Source organism: Parasteatoda tepidariorum, chromosome 9 (assembly GCF_982258835.1).
Source record: "Parasteatoda tepidariorum strain Cologne lab strain chromosome 9, Ptep-v5.0, whole genome shotgun sequence".
Classification (NCBI taxonomy): Eukaryota; Metazoa; Arthropoda; class Arachnida; order Araneae; family Theridiidae; genus Parasteatoda; species Parasteatoda tepidariorum.
Window position 1 is genome coordinate 7,814,754 of NC_141763.1, and position 26,814 is coordinate 7,841,567.

The 26,814-nt window shown below is 29.8% G+C and overlaps 2 protein-coding genes across 3 annotated transcripts in view; one reads left to right on the forward strand and one right to left on the reverse strand.

Moving 5' to 3' along the window:
- RabGGTa (Rab geranylgeranyltransferase subunit alpha) overlaps positions 1 to 6,281 on the forward strand; it is a 25,692-nt gene extending 19,411 nt beyond the window's left edge. For both annotated transcript variants that reach the window (XM_016049668.4, XM_043045071.3), the window contains exons 10-13: positions 118 to 206; positions 769 to 897; positions 3,516 to 3,788; positions 6,003 to 6,281. In XM_016049668.4, the coding sequence (XP_015905154.1) occupies positions 118 to 206; positions 769 to 897; positions 3,516 to 3,788; positions 6,003 to 6,163 (652 nt within the window). In that variant the 3' untranslated portion in view covers positions 6,164 to 6,281. The remainder of the gene's footprint in view (positions 1 to 117; positions 207 to 768; positions 898 to 3,515; positions 3,789 to 6,002) is intronic.
- On the reverse strand, positions 6,137 to 23,829 carry RFeSP (Rieske iron-sulfur protein). Its single transcript, XM_016049669.4, is given in 4 exon segments — positions 6,137 to 6,779; positions 17,554 to 17,697; positions 23,524 to 23,562; positions 23,565 to 23,829. Coding segments are annotated over 4 exon segments (822 nt in total). The 5' UTR covers positions 23,737 to 23,829; the 3' UTR covers positions 6,137 to 6,312.
- Between the last annotated feature and the right edge of the window lie 2,985 nt (positions 23,830 to 26,814).

Consider the following 26,814-nt stretch of genomic DNA (forward strand, 5'->3'; position numbering starts at 1 on the left):
AGTTGAATTCTTGGCCATAGATTGCACCCCTCGCCTTAATGGTTAATGGTGGCCCAACAATTTTCGTTTTTTTTTTTTTTTTTGCATAAAAATTTCTATTTGTTTAATTTCTTTTAGGTCTACATTGAATGCAGCAGCTAAAGATGTTTTGGAGCAGGAGCTGGAATCTTGCCAACAACTTAATGATCTAGAACCAGACAATAAATGTAAGTGTTCTTACAGGAGATAATCTAAATTTCATATAATACTGCAATCAATTTTTGCCAGGTATTATGGTAAAGCGTGCTTTTCACATTATTCTATTCAACGTTTTCACAATTCATTCAACCAAAATCTATTTCAGCGTACCGTCGGTCCATAGCCTATGAAAGCGCCAAGCATTTTACAAGTTTGATGAAATAGTTGAGAGTCCGCATGTGAGCTGTCTTTGGTGAGATTATTGCACTCTCATGTACAACTCTGATGCATTTTGCAAGTTATTCACAATTTCAAGCTTCCAACCTCTGAAATCAAACCGAAAAATCTCCTGATCATTTTTTAATGGCTAATATAATCAAGAAAAAGAGTTCCTGGTCAAAAACTAGTTATTTTATCATGATCATTTTGAAAATTATTTTGTTAATGTATATGGTGTTTAAAAATATTTTTTGAGTGCTTATTTTTTGTTGAAAGATTTGGCTACGCACCCTGTTTAATTAGGCGAAAAATACTTTCTTTCTTGTTTAGATTGAATTATAAGAAGCTAACAGCAATATTTTTGTTTTTAAGGGACAGTATTTACTTGTGTTTTGTTGATGCGAGCCCTGAATGATAGCAAGTTTGACGACCAAATTGTAGATTTCATGAATAAGCTGATGAAAATTGATGCCTTACGCAAGAATTATTATAAAGACTTGGGTAAGTTCACTGTATGTAACAAAAAAGGATAGGTTATTTTGATAGAAATCGTCCTTTTTTTTTTTGTACTTATTAAACTGAAATTATAACAGCGAAGTTTTTATTTCTTTCCTGTAATAAATTATTTTGATAATAATGTGTGTATAAAACAAAACCATGTAGTCTACTGGGAAATCCAATAGAGTTGGCAGCTATGATGTATGAATAGTTTTTAAAATTATTTTTCATGTTTCCGCATTAATTTTTTTTTTTAATTATGCAGAAGTTTTGTTATCATTGGGTGCCCCTTGCCATCCGATTCGGCAGATTTATTTATAAATACACGGTTTAGTGAACGATATGTTCGCTCCCGTGCCTAGCTACACACCAGTGTTTCCCAAACTTATGACTTTTGTGTACCCTTTCTAAATTTTTTGTAATGCTGTGTACCACTAATAAAAAATGAATGTGTTTTTTACTATAAAAAATAGCAACTAGCTGTTGCTGTTAACTCTTCAAAAAATAGCTAATGGAAAATACATAATCGTAAATTTTCATGGCTAGTTTTGTTTTTAAATAAAATCTTTTGAAATTTTCGTTTGTTGCAAGATATTTCGCATAAGAACGTGTACCCCCGCTAAACTGTTCCCATACCCCTGGGAACTGTATACTTTGGGAAACACTGCTACACACGTATGATGTTATTTTTTGTAGATCAAGTGAACCAAAAAAAGAGAGGAAGTTGAATATTTTGAACTTTTTTCTGTCTTCGACTAATTTTTTTCATTTTTTTTGTAATGATTTTGAAATTTCTACTTCAAAATAAATACATATAAAAGATTTTTAAAACTATCAATAGCATGCAATGTAGCAATAAGAATTTTTTCTTGTTTGCTTCATTATTGAATTGGTTCAGCATTCAGAGAAGTTGCACTCTTCCAGTATCTGGACAAATGCTTCAATTCTTAACGATGCAGCATAAAGAATATTTTGTTAAATAAAGATTATTCTTGCATATATTGCTTTTGCAAAATAGGTTTTCTACTAAGAATAATAATATATTTTAAAAATTATTATAAAATTAACTTTTTAAGTAATAAAATATTATGTCTTTTTACTTCTTGTAATCATTATACAACACAAAATTGTTGATCAACCATTTAATTAAAAAAAATTTTAAAGTAAAAATTAACAATTAATTATGGAAAATTAAATAATAATAATTTTAAATGCATACATATTTTTTAAACTTATAATATCATGAGGATAATAATCTTAATACTATGTAGGGACACATGTGAATTGTTCACATCTGCCCCAGATGTTTTGTTCACAAGTGCCCCATCATCTTTCTTAAACCTAACTTGAAAAATAAAGAATTTTTAATTAAGGAAAAAAAATAATAATTGTCATAAACATACCTAAATGTTCATATAATGGTCTGCAATAGTTAATTTTAGCTTATAAGTTGATTTATACTACGTTTTCACTTGAAGAAGCGAGTGATAAAAGTATATACAACACCAGCTGATACAAAGAAATTTTCAGAATAGAACAAAATAGCTTATTGTTCTGAAAGTTTTGCAGAGAGGTAGGATTGATACTACCATCAATTGAAAAAATTTCAAGATTTTTTATTTCATATCATATTGGAAAAACATATGTTCACAGGTGCCCCCCCCCCCTACTAATTTTTTTTCCACGCAAGACGAAGAGTAATAAAAAAATAAAAGTTAGCACATTTTTTGTTGCTACGTATTATATTTCAGTCATTTTTGTATTTCATTTTATTGGTCATTAATTTAAATGGTAAAAAAAAGAGAGGGTTTGGAACTATTAGTTAAAATTGTTGACTGATACAGTGAAGTCCCGGTTGTAGTGAACCAAAATCTCGGTCCCTTGAAGGAACAGGGTATCTGCTACATTTTAGATATTCAAATCCATGAATTTTTCATGACTTTCCGAAGTTACTATTTTCTACGACAAAAACACAACAAATTTAAAAAAGCATTATAACATTCATTGAAATGATAGGTATAACCAAAACTGTAATACTCTGCATCTTCATATATTTATAGATTTTAAATTTAAAGAACAGAGTTAAAGCAATAAAATAGCTGAAAAAAATACAAAAGCAAGTAATTTCTTTTTTTTTTTCTGTAGAATTATTTCTAAAGATACTTTTCTTGTTCATCGGAAAAGAAAGATATACTCTTGATTTTTCTGTACTCATTTCGGAATAAAAAAAATTTGCCAATGACTGGCTTACTTCAACTAAAATTTTAAATTGATAAAATGAAAAAAATAAATAATCATAAAAATTCTGAAATCACAGAAGTTTAAAAGATAATCTGCTCTAGAAATGTTTTTTCTTTCATTTTTGAAACCATAATTTTTAAAGAGCATGATAAAAACATTTTATATTTTAATAAAATAGACTGTGAGTGGGGATTTTGTTAGAAATTCAGATATTCGGAACTCCATTTTAAAAATTATATTTTCCGGCGACCTAAATCCATAACTTTCTTTAAAAAAATAGTTAAAATCATGACAAATTTTGTGCAATACCGAAATTCATGACTTACCAGGTGCGCGGATACCCTATGTATATGTCTAATATTATAATTTATTCCTTTCAGGAAGTAAATTTGTGATTGAAAACATGATTGAGAGTCTCCCAGTTGATGTGCGCTCCATTGATCTCTCCAAGAATCATTTAACCAGCCTCCATCATTTTGATCACTTTCTCTTAATAGAGCACATAGATTTATCATCCAACAATTTAACTTCAATCTACCCATTCCAGTACTTAGTTTACTTAAAAAGTGCCATTTTAGATGACAATCAGCTGACAACCTTCCATGGTGTAGAGAACTTAAAGCACTTGAAATCTTTATCGGTACAACGAAACTGTATCCTTTATTACTGTTTTTATAATAATAATTAGATTCTCTAAGATTTGAAGAATATTGAAGGAAAAAAAAAAGTATTTAACCACTTCCCCGATTATCTCGAGAAAACTCGGGCGTAGCAGAATTTTGTTAGTACATTTTGTTTTTACTCTTCCGGAAGCAAATAATAATTTGCTGCGATTGGAAGTTTGCCAAGTTTTGTGTTGGGAGTTTTGCTGTTGGATTGCTCACATATTTTGTGTAAACAGGCGTTGCTGAATTTGCATAGAGGAAAAAGAGTAAAAAATATGACATATCATTTTACTGGCGTTTGGAAAGTATCACTTTGTGTTGTATCTTGTTTTAAAAACTGTCAAACAAAAACTTATATTTTACTTTTTTCATTTGCCCGAGACTACTCGGTATAGTAAACTGATGGTAAATAAAATGTTTTTACACATCAAAAAAATTTCAATTTAAAATTTGTGTTGATTTTTTTTCCCAAACAAATTGGTAAGGCAAGCGATTCACTAGTGTTTTTAGGAAATACACTGTCAAATTTTCGTGTTTTTTCTTTTCTAAGTTTCATTTTTTGGTTAACTAATATTTATTCAAATTCTGTACAGTTTAGATAAATCTTCTCTACCTGCTAGTTACTGGGTTAAATAGAATAAAAATCAAGAAATGATTCAATTTGTACTACTGCTATATGCCTTTGTTACGCTTTCAATAACAAAAGGTTTCATATTATTAATTTGAAATATGTATTTACATTATGCACATGCCTCTGTCCAAAATGTTTCAAATGAGCAGTATCATTTTTTCTAGCAAAGAGAAAGAAAAGTGACAGGAGTATGATTGATTTTAACAAAATTTTTAGTCATATATAAGGCAAAAAAATTTATGCATCCTTTAAAGGATGCATATTTTTCTCTTTTTGAGGGGGGAATTAATTTTAAGCAGAAATAGTTTTTTTTTTCAAATATAAAAAAATATATATATTGGTGTCCGGTTTGAAGAGATAGAAAATAACGTTTTCAAACACTGTTCATGTTCACTTTACAGAGACAAAATATCTATGATGAGGTGTTCATTTTGTAGGAGTGTTTGCACATGGATGTATATTTTCTGTTCATATGATTTTAAATCACACGGCCGCGTTCTGTATTCACACTATTTTATATTTTCACGATTTTATATCAAATACAGTGGAGTGTCGTATAAACGATTTTTACTTCTAAAACTGAAACTAACTCTGTTTTCAGTTAATTTTAATGTTTAACGTGTTGATTTACATAAATTTCTAAATTAGAGAAAGCAAAACAAACGAATAACCAAAGAAGAAAAATTGCAGTGAGCAATTTTAATGTATGATACCTTTAATTATATTTTCTTGCTATTAGTCTCTACAATGCTTTGAATAGCGAGTTGAACTTACTGCTTTCTATGATGCTAATTTTAGATTTCTAATCACGGCCAAATCTAATGGCTGAAGCGCACTTGTGCAATTTGCAGGAAAAAAGAGAGCTTTCACATTTTCCAAAATAATTAGTATCGATGGGTGCGCTGGACATTGGTCAATGAATAGCAAAATTTTTCGTTTTTGCCTCTTCATAACATTGTCTAGTTTTTTCAGTCATCTAGTAAAAATTACGGTCGTCATCCAAGCATTCTTGTTAGCACCCTCTTCTGAATCATTCATGTTGGCAAATTGCGCCTTTTTTAAAATACACAAGGAAAAATAAAAAATTAAATAAACGTGAACAAAATCTAAAAACTGACGTATAACTGATTCTGTGCGTCGTATAAATGATATATTTTTACACTAAAATGAATAGGAATGATTTGGGACCACACTAAAATGTCGTATAAACGATGCTCCACTGTTTACTGTTTCATATTCACAGAATTTGAAAAGCACTATTATTCATTGTCACTGGGGACTTAAAAATTAAATGTAGGAATTAGTATTCCCGCGATTTGAAAAACACACCTAGCTTAATTAATTTTAAAAAGATAAATAAAGAATTTATTTAGGCTTTTCCAACTATCAAGCAAGCTTAAAAAATTAGTTTATTAATATAAAACAAGATAAGTGAATGAAATGTATTTTAAATTTCTAATTACAACTGACAACTCTTATGCTGTAAAGTGCTCCAAAGCTATTTTCGAGCCGTGTACACCAAGCCACACATGAAAGTGAATTTATATTGATTTCCTTAATCTTTTAAATAGGTATAAAAGAACCAAAGAATTTGAACATTTTGAAAACCTGCTCAAGCCTTGAAGAATTGTTCTTGCAAGACAACCCTCTATTTCTCGAAGCAGATTATAATAAAACCTTGTGTATTTTTCAAAATAATGGACAATTTCACTTTAATGTAAATTTTAATTAATTGTAAAATTCATATTTCTATGCAAGATTGCCTAACTTACAGTTGTTGCTTTTCATGCTTTATACATTGTTAAATCATTTATTTTGCTGCTGATAAATAAATTATTTTTTACATCTGTTTTCAATTGTCTTTTCTTTCTTTTTCTTCACTCAACCAACCATGAGAGTGGAGTCAGTGGTGAATTCATATGGGGGTACTTCTAAATTTAGGGGAGCTGGCCCTTTTCTAATTCTTCCGGATGCATCGTAGTGGGAACCGTGGCATGGGCAAAAGTAGCCTTTGTAGTCCCCTACATTAGGGATGGGTACACAGCCTAAGTGAGTACAGACTCCAATCAGGACGAGCCATTCTGGTTTTTGCACCCTATCTATATCAGCTTGTGGGTCTCTCAGCTGCGTGATATCTACAGCACTTTCCTTCTTAATTTCCTCCTGAGTACGATGCCTCACAAAGAGGGGTTTTCCTCTCCACTTGAATGTCATGCTCTTCCCTTCTTCTATCTCGGAAAGGCTGACTTCCACTTTAGCCAGAGCCAGAACATCAGCACTGGCTGCCATTGAAGAAATAAATTGAGTGACAACGTTCTTAGCAGCATATGCACCACCAACGCCAGCAACTGAAACAAAAAAAGTTTTCTTCAATTGTCATTATAAATTACAAAAAATGCATGATTTTCACAATTTTCTCTGCAATATTTATCAGAAACTAGTTATTTTATCATGATTATGTGAAGTTTTTGAAAATGTTTTTGAAAGGATTTTCAAAACATAATTTAAGGATAAACATAATTTAATTGATTTTATGTTTGTAAATTAAAAACTTAAAAGAATAGAAAAAAAAATTTTTATTACTCCACAGATCCTAATTATGATTTTTTTGGAAAGTGATTAAAATTATTTTTTGAGTGCTTGAAAAGTACTTTAAAGGTGCTTATTTTTTGATGAAAAATCTCGCTAGTGTTCTTTTTTCATAGGATGTTTTTAAAAAGTGCTAAATTTTCCCTTTTTCAAAATGAGATTTTTCCTTAACCATGTTGATTTTCACTATGAATTCTGCAAAAGACCCAGTTCACATTGTTCTATTCAACGTTTTCACAATTAATTTAACCCCAATCTATTTCCGTGCAGTGTCAGTCCGTAACATATGAAAACGCCATTCGTTTTACACAATTCAAAATTTCATGATTTTTGACAATTGTAAAAAACAATGCCAAAAGGTTTTTTTTGACATGACGGATAAAACCGTCAATTGTCAAAAACTCTCCAACCCTGCCTAATTATATTATTTTAAAGTGCTTAAAAATATTTTTCGAGTGCTTAAAAGGTGCTTATTTTTTGTTGAATAATTTGGCTACACACCCTGAACAAGCATTTCAATTCCTAACCCCATCTCTGTTGGATTTTTTTTTTTTGAGTTCCCAACCCAAAAAAGCATTTTTTTAATTGCAGAAAATCATTAAATCTTTGAACTTAAATTTGCGAATGCGATGTCCTGTCCACTGATTTCTAGTTTTTCCTGCAATAACATATTTATTAACTCCATTGCAGGGTTGCCACAGAAAAAAATGAACAAAATAGCTGCTTAAATAAGAACAAAATATTTTTATTCATATGACTAAAATTTTATTAAATGACTTAATTGTCATATGCACTGATCCATTCAGTCAAGCTGATGGCAAAATAATTTTTATATAAACGCTTGTGTTTTAGCACTAAATTTTTTAGCAAAAAAAATAGTAAATTCACAGAAAATTTAATACTTTTAATTACTAGAATTCATTCAAAAAAATATTCTCACTAAAAAAAAAAACCTTCTAAAAAATTTTTGTGTTTAGAACACAAAGTATAAAATTCATTGCGTTCAGAAGCTTCCATGGGTCGCAGGTTGTCAACCCAATTTATGCTTAAAAAAACAGCCAAAAGTACAGATAAGTCTCTCAATAATCTCCTTTTCCTAAAAATAGTTGCTTTTTTTTAAAGCCTTTTCAGACAAAAAAAAGTTGCCATAGTAGGCCGAAAATAGTTGGCAACCCTACTATTGCTTTAAGATAAATACCTGCATAAAATAATTTTCCAACCTTATTGTTAAAAAAGTTTTACAATCAATTTTGGGCATCTGAGTGTAAAAATCGCATTGATCACACTAACAACACTAATGAAAGCGAAATTACAGAAAGTACAAAATTATTTTGAATTCAATTCAAAGCGGGAAATCTCACTGCTAAAATTGTGAAGTTGGGCCACCTCTTAGCAATATTCAAAATTGTGCAATTTAAAGAGATGTGTGAGTGGGGACAAATTCAATTTCAATATTTTTCTTACGCGATGAAGAGGTTAAAAAACTGGCAAGATGAAACTGGAGATCTGTTGTAACAGTATTGCAATCAGACCGCAGTGTAGAGCTTACTCCAAATTGAAAATTTTGTCCTTGTTTGATTCATGCAAATTGTTAGACGAAAATACAGGATGTCCACGAATGAGTTATAATACACAGTTTTTTTTTCAGAGCAAAAGAAGAAAATCCATGTGAACATAATATTTGATTTATGTCTCCATTTTCTGTGAGAAGTTACTACTTCTCACAGAAAATAGAACCAGAATTGAATCTCTCTATGCAGAAAGGGGCTTCAGTTCTGCTTTTTACTCTCAATATGAAAAGTATATATAAAGAAACAATAATGCTTATGTTGTCTATAACTATTAACACAATTCTTTTTCAAATTTCTGATAGTACATAAATTGCAACTTTTTCAAAAAATACTAGTAATAGTCTGAATTCTCAGCAATTTGATTCAAAATCTCAATTCGTTAGAAAGCTACCACTTAGATTGCAAGAGAGGGATAGTAAAAGATCTCTAGGAGACTATTTTGAGGAATAAAACTTTAAATTTGAATGCAAATGATATTTCCAAAATTATTAACAATTTTGGTGTTCTAATTCAAGATTTTAAGGCAATACTTCTTGCAGTAAGGTCACATAATTGGAGGGGGGGGGAAATAGCCTCTGTAACTTTCCAGGATTGAAGCTGTCCTATCCAAAAAAAAACTTTTATTCAAATTATGTCACAATTTTAAGAAAATATTGTGAAAAATGAAAGGTTAATTTTTGAACAAAATGAAGACAAGTTTTTATTTTATTAAAAAATTTTATTTATTATTTTTAATATTTCATTATTTATCTTTATGCAAAAACAATTTATCAGTATTAAAAGCATTATTTATTTATATTTAAAAGATAAAGTATTCACTTGTTGTTCAGTGAATTATGGAGCTTTAAAAGTTATAACTCTTTCCCTATTATATTATTATCCTTCAATAAGTGAAAGCAAATTGTATAAAAAGTGTCAAATACTTATTAATCTATGTAATTATTATGGGTACAATGGTTGCACATATAGAATTTTTACCTTTTACCAATGTTCAAGGTTTTGGACAGTTTTAGTCAGTTTAGGACACTTTAACACAGTAAAACTCACGTGTCCAGACCAAAACCAGTTAAGAACGTCTAAAACCCCTACCAGGTTACTCTAAAAAGGTACCTTTTAGAGCAGGGTTGCCATCCTGCAGGGAAAATATGGAAAATACAGGGAATTTATTAATTAACAGGAAAAGGGCAGGGAATTTTGATTCTTTCCTTATGAACTGGGAAAATAAAGGGAATTTTGTTTCTTAAAAAATGATGATCACTCAAAACGTAATCTATGGGATATTTAAGTACAGTAGAGTCCCGATAATCCGAGCCCCGGTTATCCGAGTTTCCGCTTTAACCGAGTTATCAAATATTTTAAGGATTTTTTTGTTCTAGTTTATTTTTTATTTTCAAAAATACTGCCGAAAAATAAATCTGAATTTTAGCTTCCAAACACTCGGGAAAACAAAATCTAACAACTTGACCCCATGAAATGATCGTTAATATCGTCAATAATGAAAATGAACCTAGCGAAGATGATGAAGACAGTGACGATAAAAATCAACATATAAAAATCTCACACAGATGAACTTAAAGCTGACGAAAATGCTACTGAATACATAGAACAACAAAAAGAGGCGACACCAGCCTTCCTGTCCTAAACAATGGCGAAACATTGCTGCAGAAAAGCCCCAAAGTTACATAAAACAAAAAACAAGGACTTTTTTTAAGTAAAAACTCTAATTCTCGCCAAATATACTTTTTACGTATTTTCAAGTAAGCTTTTCAATAATAATAGGAATTATATGTGATATACTCGTATTTCTTAAATATATTACATTTATACCAGCTCTTTTTCTTTCCTTTTTTATACTCTTTGTTTTAACCGAGTTTTTCAGTTATCCGAGCTAGTCGTGGTCCACATTAACTCGGATAATCGGGACTCTACTGTATGTTCAGCTGTTCCTTTTTTTGCTCTCTAAGTTTTTCCAGCATTTAAATCTAATGAATACAGTAAGCCCAATCCAGCTTACACAAGAACACAATAATTGTTGTGTTTCCTCTTAACCGCTTCCCTTGCCTATTTTTTTTTTTTGGAGAAAAAAAAATTGGAAAAAAATCAGCACATTTTTTTTTTATTTCATTAATAAATACAAGAAACTAAAACAAAACATAATACACAAGTTTTAAGTTAAAATCTTAATTTTCTTAAAAAAAAATTTATTTACCATAAGTTTACTATCCCAATTTATCCGATTGGCATTAATTATTCAATTGGCAAACTTCCAATAACAGCAGATTTTTTTCTTCTTTTTGATTCCAGCCAAGTAAAAACGTGATAATACAAAACGTACTGACAAAATTCTGCAATGCTCGAATTTTCTCAGGAAAATAAATATTTGCAATATATACATACCTGAGTTAACTCTGGATAATCAGGGAAGCGGTTAATATATTGTGTATAATATGCACAGGAAAAACAGTGAATTTTCTCAGGAAAATAAATATTTGCAATACCTGAGTTAACTCTGGATAATCAGGGAAGCGGTTAATATATTGTGTATAATATGCACAGGAAAAACAGTGAATTTTCTCAGGAAAATAAATATTTGCAATACCTGAGTTAACTCTGGATAATCAGGGAAGCGGTTAATATATTGTGTATAATATGCACAGGAAAAACAGTGAATTTTCTCAGGAAAATAAATATTTGCAATACCTGAGTTAACTCTGGATAATCAGGGAAGCTGTTAATATATTGTGTATAATATGTACAGGGAAAACAGTGAATTTTTTTTTTCTCCAGATATGAGTGACAACCCTGTTTTAGAAAGAAAACAAGGTTTGTGAAGTTTCAGTAAAAAGTATTAAAATTATTTGGAGCTCAAGCAGCTTGAATTTTAAAGTGTATAATGCAAGTAATTAACATTCATAGCAAAAAAACAAACCTATTTTAATATAATCTGACTTAATGATGTTAGAACAAAGAGTGAAAAAAAATATATAAATGGTTTAAACTTAATAAAAAGTAATTTTTAAAATCAAACTATAGTGAACCGTCTGCGGACTCAGTAATGTGTCCACTATAACCGATGGTTCACTATATCCAAATTTTTTGAAGAATATTTTTTGCATAAGACAGTTGAATGATTGAAAATTGGCTTTGCAATTTTGCATAAGTTATTTAAAAAATTATTAACTAATTAACAGATAATAAAGCAAAAATTGATGGAAAAAGTAATTACGTCGCTAAATATTAGTTTTATTTTCACTTTTTATGAAAAAAATTTGTGATTTTTGATTGAACACAATTTGATTTTAAATTGAGTTTATCAATTTTCTTATCTACAATGTGCAAAGAATGCAAGATTTTTACACTTTGAACAAGATTTTGAACCATCTTAACAAAGCATCTTCTACGTTTTCTCTTTCAGCTCCACGCAGTTTTTTCGATGAAACCATGTTTTTGTCGTATGCCGCAAGAATTGCACTTCGATTTTTCCAAATGTTTGAAACTGTAGATTTTGACAAGGAAAATTCCTTACACAGTGTCAATTGATTGGTTCCATCATCAATACGCTTTACAATTTTAACTTTGTCCTCTATCGAAAACGCTTTTCTCTTTAGAGAATTTGCCATTTTCACTGCTTTTGAAATAAAAATCTTGTCTGAAATAGATAATGTAAGAATATGAAGAGAGCAGCTGTAGAATGAGTTGATTGTTAAGGGGTGATTTGTGTTAAGGGGTGATTTGTAAAGAATATGGTTTGAACAGATAAGAAAATTCCAAAAATTCAGCAGGTGGCCAAGTTAACTAGTTGTAGAGCAAGCTTGGGGAAAAGAGATGAAGCGAGGTTTGGCAGGGAGGGAGGAGTATAAGATAAATGATCTGTTTGACATTTATTACAGTATAGTTAAAAGTGATAAGCATAAAGGAGAGTAATATGACACATTTTATAGGAATGCATTCATTTTCAGTCCCAACACCTACAAGTTTAAAGATGGAGGACTGAAAAAGATATTTAAAGAAATGAAATTTGAGTCCACTATAACCGAGTTTCCAAGTTCTAAGCTGTTCACTATAAGCGTTAAAAATAACATTATTTAAATAGGAATACGGACGGGACCGCTAAAAAAGTTCACTACATCCGAGTGTTCACTATATCCCAGGTTCACTATAGCGGGGTTCGACTGTATTTTCTTCCATCTAGGGTCAACAGTGCATGTTTGTCGTCAGTGTTTTTTAACCACATGAATTACGAATTGAACTCTTAAGTAAGTGCAGTATCATTTATAACTGCAATAGATTTTACAGTTTCGGAAGCTTCATTCAAATCCTGTATTATTCTATACAATTGCATCAACTTCAAAGATTTCACATTGAAGTCTTATTTTATGTAAACAATTGATATTTTTTTTTCTGTAAGATATAAATATAAGGGTAGTATACTTAAGAGGATTATTTTTACTTCTTTCATAGCCCTAAGTAATTTCGTAAAAGGCATCCCCGTGGCAGAATTGCTGCGACACGGCGACACTGTCGAAGAATGTTACAGTTTTTGATTAAACATTTTTTCCCCCAAAGATTTCTTTACTGCACACCAGAGAGGAAAGAAATAATTATGATTTTTCTATTCTCATTTGAGATTTTTAAAAGAAGGAAGATAATAATTGACTTCATCTAGAATTTCAGATTAATGATATAAAAAAATTCAAAAATTGAATTCTTCCACCAACAAAATGCAAGAATATCACCTATAATGTTGGAATTTTAAAAAATATTACTTTTACAATTAAAAATTTTTTATTCTATACTTTCTTCTGTAAACACAACATTTCTGTTACTTTAAAATAGTAATTGTTATAATTAAAAGTATCTTAAAGCAAAATATTAGTGCTAGGGAAGTTTGTCGCAGAAAGCCCGAAAAAATTCTGCCCCAGGGAAAAGCATCAAATACAGTGGAAAGTCGCGCATCCAGAATCGATGGGACTTCTGAAAGTCCGGATATTAGATTTTTCCGTATAATAGACCCCCAAGGTAAACAAAGCTTAAAACGATCTGAATCTAAGAAGCAAAAAATAAATAAACATTACTTTTTGGGCAATAATGTTTTAGTATTACAATGATATCTAATCAATCAAAAACTAAATATTACAAAAAAAATTATTGCTATTATAAAAATAAATATAGAAAAAAGAAAAAAATGTGACAGTTATGAAAATATTAATTGCTTTCTCCGCCATTTTGAAGTAGAACGATTCAAGCAAGGGGAAATTCCTGTTATTCATTAAGGTGGAGAAGAAAAATTTATTTCCTCCTTACTTGTCATTTAAGTTGAGGGCGGGTAAGTGACATATTCTTATTTTCTCTCTCATCATTGGCTATCAATCAATCATAAAGGCCAGGCATGCTGATTGGGTTCCCTTCATTTTTTCTTGTGTGACTGAAAGTGATTACCATCCACTTTAAAGTTTGCTGTGTTTACCCTTTTTCACAGTATTTTTTCTTCCCCTAACACTCTAATAAAAAAGTTTCAGGAAATGCCTCTTTTACTAGTCAGCTGCATAGGAAAGAAGGGGGGGGGGAGGGGACTTAGTTGTGCTCCTTTGAAAACAAATCTCCCCCCTTTCCTGCATTCCAGAGGAGGAGTATCACTAATGTTATGGTCTTAGTAGATCTTCTGTTCCCCTTTCTGTTGATTTATGGGTTCAATGCATAAATCACTAAAAGCTAGGAAAGGGGAAAACGTGTCAAAAGACATTTTTTTTTTTTCTTAGAGAGGGGGAGATGAAGGATTGTTTATTTATTTTGATTGTTAAAAAGTGTCCCGGAAATCGACCCTTCCGGAAAATGAACACTACACTGTATAGCTAATGCTATAAGATCTTCAGACATAGGTTTGTTTCGGAGGTGTAGCTTCTGAAAATCTTTTATTTAGAGCTGAATAGTCTAGAAAAATTTTGAGCAGCAGAAAGTCATTATAAGATGCTATCAGTAGTTCTCCAGAGTTGTGAACACATTAATCTTTTGCAGCGAGCTTGAATTGGAATTCATCTATATTCATACCATAAAGAACTTGATGATCTTGCACTCTTCTTCTCTAATACAATAAATTCTTTTTAATCACTTCTTGGTAGAATATTTTTTAGAGCTTTAACAAAACAGTGTTTTAAATATCAAGTACAGAATATCAAAACTGTTTTATCATAGGAAATATTTTTTAAACATAGCTTTCAACACGGATAGGAAAAAAATCCAGTAGATTTTACGAAATATAAATTTCATGATAAGTGTTGCATAATGTACTAAATATTTCACACATAGGGAATTTTAGATGCTTTTTGCAATCAAAATAGAAACACTGCACTATTTTCCAGTTATGATTGGCATTAAACATACTTGAAATGTTATGTATTATGTTCACTCACAATTTCGAACATTAATAGGCATTTAATTCATCAAAGATTGTTAAGATTATTTTAAATTAATCTAAAAACAGCTCTGAATAGAAATAAACTGAACATTTTTGAACAAAAAAAAAAAGTCTTGAACTGATTTCTATATATGAGGATAGCTTCATTATGTATTAGTAACAATTATTTAAATATTCAAGAAATAATCTGTACAAAAATTCTATTTCAGTACGGATTTTTTTTCTTAGAAAACTTATTCAATTTCAGGAAATTTTCTAAAATGTACAGAAACAAAGAGAATTTTAGTTAAACCAGTAGACCAGGAGAAACTGGCAAAATCCAGTAGAGTCGGTAGCTATGATTCAAGTTCCATGAGTCTTGAAATAGCTTAAAAAATAGATTTTGATCCCAAACAAAAGTTCTTTTCTCAAAATTTTTCTACTACTTCTACAGTATATTTCCCACAATTATTAAGAAATCTATTCATATTATTATTATGATTAAGTAGGAAAAAGTCATATGCAAAGAGCCATTTAAATGACATAAGAAACACACTGCTCCAGGACCTTGTGTTTGTGTTTTAAGATTTAGAATTTCATCATAAAGGAAAACGAACATGCTGTAATTTTGTTTTAATAAGAAAATAAAAGCATTAACAAGCTCACTTAATTAGCTTGTAACTTTTACAATGGAGATCATACTGCCAACTTATAGAGTTGCAAAAAATTTCATATTTGTTTCAAGCTTACTTTAAAATTATAGTGAGGGACTTAGCTGAAGTTCAGGATGTCTACACAAATAAAAAAAAATTTAAAAAAAAAACGGTCCTGAAAAATCAAGATTTTTAAAACAAAATGCTTTTTTTTTTTTTCTTTTTTTCCTCACACGCTTCCAGAAGTGATAACATCAAATAACATTTCAATTTGAAAAATTACATGAAAATGGCCAGAAAACGAGGTGGATTTCGGACAGAATTATTATGAACAGAGCAACAGTGCCGGATTACCCATTAGGCCAGACTAGGCCTTGGCCTGGGGCCCCCAATGATTAGATGTCCCCTTAAAATGAATTTTTTGAAAATAAATGTAAAAAAATTAAGAAAAACAATGATTTAAAAAAAAAATCAATTTCAAATATATATGTTATGATTATAAAATGTAATGATTATTTTTTAGTTCTAATTTAACAAAATAAAGTAAAATTCAATTTATTATTATTTATTTTTATTTTTAATATGCTTTCTTGAATGAAAAGATATATAAATACTTTTATATTTCAGAGCTCATTCTAGGCAGAAAAAAGGGCAGGGTGCAAAAGTTTAAAAAAAGAGCATTATTATTCTAAAAAGGCAATAATTTCTTTCTATGGGCTTTACACGTTCTATTAAAAAACATTGCCAATTAGTAAAAGAATTTTTTTTCTTTACTTTACTAAAAGTAGCAAAGCAATCATATTAATTACTAATTTTTATTAATAAATTAACATATATATTAAGTTAATGGGTAGTAATTTATTTAGTAGCTTAGTAATTTATTTAAAATGCATGCATATATTAATAAAATAATAAATGTATGTTTTTAAGTTTCTGTAGTTATGATTTAATAATTAAAATGATTAATAATTATGATTTAATGGTAGTGGAAGTAACTGCAAACTTTCAATGACAAGTGCAACAAGGGGTGTGATGGCTATTTTTCCTTTCCCATATAAATGTATTCCTATGTATTGACAGCAATGACAAACTAAATAAAAAGAGTTGAAAGTAACAAAAGTTTCAGAAATTCATAGTAGAGTTTGGGGAAAAAACAAAGAAGGGTTGAGGAAAGAAAGGGCAAGAAGGTTATGGAGTCTATTATATCAGGGCACTAATTTACTTCAGGGGGGGGCAACAGGGTGGATTCTTTTGTCTAAAAGGGCAGCAGGGTGCTGCGCCCTGCTTACCCTGCCTAGAATGAGCTCTGTATATTTGAATAAATAAAAAATATACAAAAAAAAATATTTAATCTAAGGGTTCCATAATTTGAATGGTCTAGTGCCTCACGCACTGCAGAGCAGTTAAAATGATACCTCTAATTCGTAACATGCGTTTGAAACAGCATAAAATAAATAAATAAGCAAAGATAAAACAACTAAAGGTGGAAACAGCTAAACTATCAACTACAGTAATTATCTCGAAGAAAAAAATCCCCGTGTTTTCCCTGCATACGTTATACACAATAAATTAAGAGGAAACACCCATTTACTGCACTCTACTGAGCTATATTAGGATAACGATGCTAGTTTAAGTAGCTGGGAAAACTTAAGAGAAAAAAAGAACAGCTCAACATAAAACAAATAATGCTATAATATATTAAATAATATAATACAGCTGAACTATCATCTTTAAATATCCCATAGATTGTGCTTTGAAATGTTTGCATTTTTTAAAGACAAAAATAAGAAATAAATTAAACAGTATGTAAAGAAAATTTCAAAATTTCTTGCTTTTTACCTGTTATTTTAGATGACTGTGTAGTGGCAACTATGTTAATCAATAAAATATTATAGTAGGATAAACAGAAACAAACCTGTCAATGCAACATATGATTGAAGTTTTCGAGCATCTTCAGAATCTCGTGAAGATGAAGTAGGGTCTTTCAGCTCATCCTTCCGGTAATAATCAAAGTTTGGAACCTGTATGTCTGTGTGAGCCAATCGAACTTGTCCGAGCACTAAAACAAATATCAGACTATAAATAAATTGTATTCTAACTACTAAGACAAATTGTTAATCATAACTAAGAGATACATAGATGTATTGCAAAATATTGATTTAACGAATCATTCGTCAAACTGGTATAGAGGTTTTCACTTCTCACGATGATTTAAGCAACCAATACAAAAAGATACTCAAGATTTAACATCTGAGGTAAAACAAATCTAATTGGTTCGAATCCTGCGATTCACATTTCTGGTTAGAATCAAATAATTTAGATCAGTGATAATCAATTAATTCAAATCATGTGTTTCAGTGCACTGATTCAAATCATGTTATTTGGGTAAAAATTCGAATCAAGTGATTCGTGTCAGCGATTCAAATCACGTGATTCAGATCAAGGATTTAATTCAAGCGATTCAAATCATGCGTTTTGGGTCACCATTTGTGATTCGAATCACAAAGTAATGATCTAGATTCAGATCATGTGATTTGGAACACTTTGCGTATGAAATTATTCAAATCACTGATTTAAATAATGTGATTCAAATAAATGATTCCTGGAAGATCTGAAGTGATTCAGATCACGGAAATTTCCAAAAATTGGCAAAAATGTTTAATTACGAATCACTATTTTTCTTTTAACTACTGTTGATAGGGGGAAAAAGGCATTATTCCTCCTCATTAGTGAATTCCTTCAAGTAAATAAATATACAGTCAAACCCCGCTATAGCGAACTCCCGGATATGGTGAAAGAAAGGCTCGGTCCTGTGCCTTGGTATACACCTATAATGCTATTATTAGTGGATATAGGGAACCAAAAAAGTGAGGAAGTTGGATATAACGAACTTTTTCCTGTCTTTGACTGATTCCCCCCCCCATTTTCTTTGTAATAATTTTGAAATTTCTACTTCAAAATAAATACATATAGAGATTTCTAAAACCATCTATAGAAACTACTTGTATGTGCTCGAATGGCAGGTTAGACAGGTTTAAAAAGTGGAATAACAGAAATTCAGGAAAAATTATCTGAGAGTCGGGAAGTGTTTCCATATCTGATGTTGAGGATTGCTCATCAGCTAAGGATTACAAATTTTTATTTGTACGCAACAGGGTTGGGGTTTTGGACGTCTTTAACTCGTTTTGGACAGGACACGTGGGTTTTACTGTCTTAAACTGGGTAAAACTGTCCTAAACTGGATAAAACTGTCCTAAACTGGGTAAAACTGTACAAAACCTTGAACTAAGGTAAAAATTGTATAGGTGTAACCATTGTACACATAATAATTACATGTATCAATAAATATTTGATATTTTTTATGCAATTTACTTTAACTTATCAAAAGAAAATAATATAATATAATAGGAAAATGTTTATAATTTTTGAACTTCCATAATTCATTGAGCAACAAAAGTGAATACCTAATCCTTTAAATATAAATATGCTATTAATACTGATAAATAATATTTTTGCATAAGGATAAATAATGCAGTATTAAAAAATAATAATTTTTTTTAAAAAAATACTAAATTTGTTTAAAAATTAACCTTTTATATTTCACAATATTTTTTTTAAAAAATTTTATAATTTCTACATCACAGGATGATAAAAAAGACATCTATTTAAAAAAAAAAATGTTTTTAAATATAAATATATTAATTGAAAATACAAAATAACTGAAAAATGTATTAACAGTTTTGAAGGGCATAACATCAGTTACTGACACTGGTGATGTATCACCACTATGCTAAAAGAATTGAACATGAATGAAATAAAAGTATTCCTTAATAGTACTATAGATAAATAAACCTGTTTATGACGAACGATGCACTTAGTCCCTAATATTTAAACGTGTATGGCAAGGCCAAACTTCAGTTATGTACTATTGAATGAGAGGACCAATTGAACTTGATTACTGATTAATCTTCCTTTGTTTAAATTGAAGAGTCAAACAATATTAATAAAACATTATACTTTTATAAACAAATATTCTGTAGTAGATTTAATTATCAATATGTTATTAGTTCTATGTTTATTTTACCTCTTAAATATTGTTCAAATAAAATTGTGGCATAATTTGAGTAAAAGGGTTTTGGACAGTTTTGGACAAAGGGGTTTTGGACAGGACGGTTTAAACCAGGGTTTAAACCGTGGATTAATCCATTCTGTCCTAAACCTTGCCAACCCTGGTACGCAAGATGAAGAGTGATGAAAAATAACAAATTTTTTGCTACTAATAATATTTTTCAGTCACTTATATGAATATAATGTAATAAAAGGGAAGAGTTTGGGAACCATTAGTGAAATTCAGGGTTGGGTTTTTGACGTCAAAAAGTGATTTTTGACATGACAAGGGTATAATACTGGTTTAAACCGTCAAAAACTGAAGTTTGCCAAGAAAATATATAAACTTCAAAACTACCAACAGTTGCCATGCATTATATTGAAATTTAATTATACTATAGGTAATCAGCAGGTTTTAAAATGTTTTTTAATTAAAATTAAGGTAAAATAACAGATTTAAAATCTCAGAAATTTATATTCAAATGCATGTGCAGAAAAATTTTGCACAAATATTTTTTAAATATTTATATTTTGAAAAAAAAAAATTTTTTTTTTGATACTTAAGAAAATTAAAAGTTTATTACTATGCATTTTTGACATAAAAGGAACATATAACTAATATTTATAAGGAACTTACAAGTTATGTTGTATAAATACAAACTTGATACAAGTGTATAAAAAAAATTTTAATGTTATACCGAATATCTTTATTATCCAGTATGTTAATTTGAATTTAAAAGTAGTCATATTTGTGAATAATGATAAATATAATTCATATTGTTTATTATATTTATTTATAATTATTACACTTATCATTTTAAAACAATTTTTACCTCTTAATTTTTTTTTTCTCCTCTTGTATTAAGAATACAAATAATGCATATCTTGAAAGCAAGAAGTAATTATTCAACAGCTGAATATTTAGATATTCAACAAAACTATCTAGTATTCAGCAAAATGAAATTCACAAGTATTTGGATAAACTGAATTTTGAGCATAGTAAATGAATAGGCTGAATATACTGTAAATCGACACTAACTACTCTGTGTATTTAACAGAAAGCACTTAAATGTGTATTGTCTTATGTTAAAAAGATTATTAAGAAGATTTAAAAGAATATTAAAAAGATTTTTCTTTAAAAGATGTCTAATGTACAAAACTGCTAATGTTTATCTTTAAAAATGTCTAATTTTTAGTATAATCTATACTATACACTAAATTTGGTTATAAATAAATTTCTTAATAATATCACTGCAGATTTTCAATAACACATGAAAATGAATACATAATATTACAAAAGATGTGAGCTTTCAAAAGTACAAGATTTTGGTTACTATTCAAAATATAAGTGTTTCTTCAAAATTTTAAATTTATTTTTTCTAGAACATATTTAGAAACACTATCCTTTATAAAAAATATATAAATTTTATGTATTAATTAAATTTCACATATGAATATAGGTTTTTGACATTTTCGACAGTGAGGTTTTTGACGTGACGGTTTAAACCATGGTTCAAACCGTCAAAAACTGTCACATGTCAAAAATCTGCCAACCCTGGTGAAATTGCCTGCGTAACGGATATAGTGAACCAAAATTTCGGTTCCTTGTACTTATAATATCTTTCATAGGCTAATAATGTATATGTTGCTAAATGCTATAAATATTTTAACTGTCTTATACTTTACTTAACTGTATAGCATCACTGTGAAAGAAAACTAACTAAAATTTAAGAAATAATTATTTATTATAATTTACTTAAATATATTTTGAAAAATCAACTGATCCAAATCAGTTGTAAGTTGGTGATTTGAATCACTGATTCAAATGATCAAATTAGTACCCAACTCTGATCAATGCATATTATTTCATAACTTTTTTTGGCTGGGATTTTAAGTTTCTAGTAATTAGTTTCAGTAGGACTTCTGTTACTTTGTGATCGCTATTATTTTTCAATTATTTCATTTTAAATTCCATGCAAAAAATTTACATTAAAAAAAAATAATTTTTTTAAACATTTATTCCCTTTTGTAACATCTTTTTATTTTTTAATTCTTTCAATGCATATCATAGTTTTATAAAATTCTATTAATTTTAAATCAATAAATCTACAGTCATTTTACTTTTAAAAAAATTAAAACAAAGTTTCATATTTATTTCATATTCCGTAATTTGTCAATCCAACATTACTTTTTGTATAAATCTTAAGCTGTTTTTAATTTTGAAAAAATTAGACAAAGCTTATGACTGTTTTTACTTTTAAAAAAATCTTAAGTGATAATGTTTTCATTATTTCAAATAAAAAAATTAAGCAATGTTATTGATCTTATAAAAGAATTTTTTATAATGAACATTTTCTTTTGTTATAGATTTTATTTGTTAGAGATTGATTTAAAATTTCTGAGTATTCTTGATTTAAAAGAAACCCTATTCGAATGTTATATTGTGATACAAGGCTAAATCACTCTAAAATTAATGAAATTGGTGTAAAAATGCTAAATGATTTAAAAGGGTTGCCACCGTTATCTGTAGAAAAACATTCCCTGTGTTTACCCTGCACATATCAAAATTTTATTTAAGTTTTTGATTTACAGAAATCCACATCTAATGATCTAATGCGGAATTCTGTGATATTTGAGCAAAATCAGCCCCGCTTTCAGTTTTTAGACCCGGAAGAAAGCATACGATTAACCCGGATTACAATCACCCTGGCCCTATTTTACCCCTATCTAAAATTTCTTCGAATTTTGTTTTTGAAGTTCTATTAAATAAAATTTCAGTTACTGAGAGAATACGTAAAAACATACCTAGGTCTGTCTAGGTTTTTGTGAAAGGTACCTATTTTGTGAAAATTTAGACATAATGTGTGAAAAATCAAAAATTATATTAAAAAATCAATACAAAAACATGGTTAAAATATAGATTTATCGTTTCTTAAGGGATACATAAATAAAATGTCAAGAAAAAGTATTTTGTGAAACTACCGTTTTTCCTAAAGTTGAAATTGTGAAACTACCGTTTTACCTAAAATTGAATTTGTGAAGGTACCGCTAAACGGTAGTAAATTCGGCCTGGACAAACCCCTGCCTATGTAATCATTTCTCCATTTAAATCCAGTGAAAGATAAGGAAAATTTATGCAAGTGATTAATTTGGTTATTTATACACTACCTTCTTAATTATCAAAATTATTACAGAAAAAAATAATATAGCTTTGATGAGTGTTACGAAGGGAAAAAAAATTCTTTTTTAAAGTTAAAACTTCTACTCAATTCATTCTGTAACTGGAATCTGTATTCTGATCTGCCACGCCAACTGCAATCGCCAGCAGTAATACCTTTCGAGTTGGCTATTACTGTGATTTTTAACAGAATAATAATAGTCTTGGCAGCTTTTGGGCAGAGGCTTGCGGGGAAACTAAAAAAAAAAAAAAATAAAGAAAGGGACAAACTCAAAAGGTATAACTCGTAACTACACCCAGGCAAACATCTACATATTTTTTTTATAAAAAATATGGAAATTTAAAATCTATTTGGCGATTGTTGTTGGCACGACAAATTTCGATACGGAAATATCCCCGAAAATATATTATAGCAAATGCTAAGGAATATTAGTTTGTAAAATATCACACGTTATATAATGCAGAGAAAACAGGGACCTTTTGTACCTTTCTGATATTCGAAAGTAGTGCAAAGTAACGTAAGATTTTTCTGATGATTATGTGCCACTTAGGACGCAAGTTTCAAAACAAACAAAAACAAACATGTAGAAGAGAGTTTACCACCAAATCCAGCAGCTTGTGCAAAAAGTTGTCCCCTTGTGCACTTGCAGCTAAACTTCTGGACGTGAGTTTCAGAGGTTGACTTGGGACTTTCACACTTTCCTCAGGAACTTTGAAAGGAGCAGCTACTTCTCCACTAACGGATCCAATTACTTGTTTGGATACTTTTATATAATTGCTTAAATTAGCTGGGGATCTCACTAGACAATTCATAGCTTAATTTTCGAAAAAATTTCGAAAATACCAACAAACCGACGAAAGACTTTTTAGGAAGGTCAATAAGAGTTTCAGTTACGATTACAGTTATTGAGGTATAAATTGATCACTTTAAAACAAATGTTTCACAGAACTGGCAATAGATGATTGACCGTACAAAATTAATCACAGGTGTCATTAAAAATTAAAATTAATCCTTAAACTTCCGGGTTACTACTTCCTATTTATATTCACGCTGAAGCTTGAAAATGCGGTGTCGTGTATTTAGCCGCTCGAGGCTATGTTTGTTGTTGTTGTTGTTGTTGTTGTTGTTAATTTACGTCGCACTAGAGCTGCACAATGGGCTATTGGCGACGGTCTGGGAAACATCCCGGAGGATGATCCGAAGACATGCCATCACAATTTTGATCCTCTGCGGAGGGGAGGGCTATGTTTGCGAACTAACATATCACGCATGCGCAATCGAGTCTGAACTTTCCTTCTAAAGTTTCAGTTTAGATTCCTCCTCACCTGTTAGTGTTGCGTTAAGACGCATCTTCTGTATTCTAAATTTTAAATGTTGTAAATAATTAATAAATAGTGCTTGTTATATGTGAGAGTGTTATTTCCTTAAACCCCAATCTATGGAACAGTACAAGAGGACTTTCCAATAATATTATGCTTGTAATGTTTACAATAAAACGCTTTCTTTTGATTTAACTTTCAATGAAACAAGCAACAAGCGAATTCGAAAGACTCCATAAAATTCATATGAAAGACATACATATGATGCTACCCAAAAAATAAGAAACGTTGATATTTCACGAAAATATAACCAAATATGAGTAAATCCTATTTGGCTATCCTATAGGTTAGATCTACTATTTCTAAATACAAAAACCTTAAATATTTCTAAGTTCAAAACAGTTTAAACAATAGTAAAAAATACCACAAAATATTTCTATGTGCAAACAACTTCAGAATTTTTCAAAGTTCAAACAACATGAAAATATCATAGACCAAAACTTTAAATATTTCTAAGTTCAAAACAGTTTAAAAAATAGTCAAAAATACCACAAAATATTTCTCTGTGCAAACAACTTCAGAATTTTAAAAAAAATCGAACAACATGAAAATATTTCTTTGTTAAAGAGCGAATAATAGCTGAAAAGGGGGAAAAAAACCATCTCCAGGTGCACGCACACGTCACACCCTGTAACTCCCTTTATTATTATCCTATAATTTTCAAACTCGGGCCGAAACTATGTAATGTACCGGACAATCGTATTAAATTATATTTTTATAGACCAATTAGGGGGCCCACAATGGGCCAAAATTGGTTTTGTTGACTAACCGGAAGGAAGTGCTTCAAGCTAAATATGCGCAGATGCTGTGTGTGAAGCGTGGAACAGTTGGTAGCGCGATGGGCACGTTAGATTTATAGACCTGGAGGTCCTGAGTGGTTCGATACCGGGTGAGGATTAATTTTTTATTTATTTTATATTATTTTTTTATTATCTTTTTCGATAATTTAACGTGAATAAAGTGCTCTATATCTAAAAATAACTATTTTTTCTTTGGGAAAAAGCGAATAATAGCTGAAAAAAGGAAAAATTAATTTATTCGAAATGTATCCATTGTTTTGCAATTATCGTTGTTTTTCAAAGGAAAAATAATCCGGACATCGAATCTAGGACCTCCGGGCCTACAAATCTATTTTGCCAGCAGCGCTACCAACTGCGCCACGCTTTTCACGCAGTTTCAGGGAATATTTAGCTTAAAGCACCTCCGTCCGGTTAGTCAACAAAACCTATTTCGGCTCATTTTGGGCTCCATAATCAGTCTATAAAAAGATTCTTTGGTACGATTATTTGGTACATTAGACTCTAATTTCGGACAGAGTTTAAAAATTACAGGTTAATATTAAAAAGAGTTACAGGGCTTGACATGTGAGTGCCTCCGGAGGCGATTTTTGTCCCTTTTCTTAACTATTATCCGCTCTTTAACAAAGATAGATACTTATTTTTTATATGTAGAACACTTTATTCACGTTAAAATATTGAAATAGAAGTTAAAAAATAATATAATATAAAATAAATAAATATATAAAAAATTATTCGAAATTTATCCGTTTTTTGCTATTATTCACTGCTTTTCAGATGAAAAGTAATAATTTTTATATATAGAGCTCTTTATTCACGTTAAAATATCGAAGAAGATATTAAAAAAATAATATAAAATAAAATACTGAGTAAAGCAGTGATTCTCAACCTGTTGGGCGCGCCCCCCTAGGGGGGCGCGAGCACATTAGAGGGGTGGAGCGAGAAAAAAGATTATTTAAGAAAAAAGATTCAAGAGAAAATATTATTTAAAAATAAATGATTAACTGTATGAAAGGAAAGCGCACAAACACATAGAAAACAAAATACATTTCGACATATTTAATAATTTATTAAAGTGAAACAAATTATTGAATCAAAACTTAAGGTAGGGAGCCAAAAATGGCTTTGCTTTGAGGATTTTTCCTAATTTTCAGGTGAAGTCTGTGTGGCTGAATTTTTTTTTGTAACATCGTACACCTATCTCTAATATATATCACGTATACTTTTAATTGTAAAATTAAATTTCATTTATTTTATAGTACAATTTCAAAATTGTAGCTTCTGCGCCTAAAGTTTCCCACAGGTTTCAAAGGTGAGCCATATATTGAAATCACTTTTTCACTTACTCAAATTATCCTTAGAAAAAACATTTAGACTGGCAAACGTCTTTTAAAAGGGCACTTTAAGTGTCTTGTTGGTAGGAACAAGTTTCCCGATTTTGAAAAAGATATTTGTTTTTTCAGAGTGTATAATTTGTTTATTGATTTAACATTGATAGTTCTTGTGTGAAGTCACTAGCGATTCTTTTAATCTTTATTACTGAGTTAATTTTTTCAAAGGGATTAACTAACAAGAATTAAATAACCGTACTAGAGTTAACTAACCTAACCCATAACTAGTATAAAAATACCCATATTTACAAGAAAATACCAGAATCGACCACAAAAACACTCATAATTACCAGAAAAATAAAAGAAATACCTGAAAAATTACT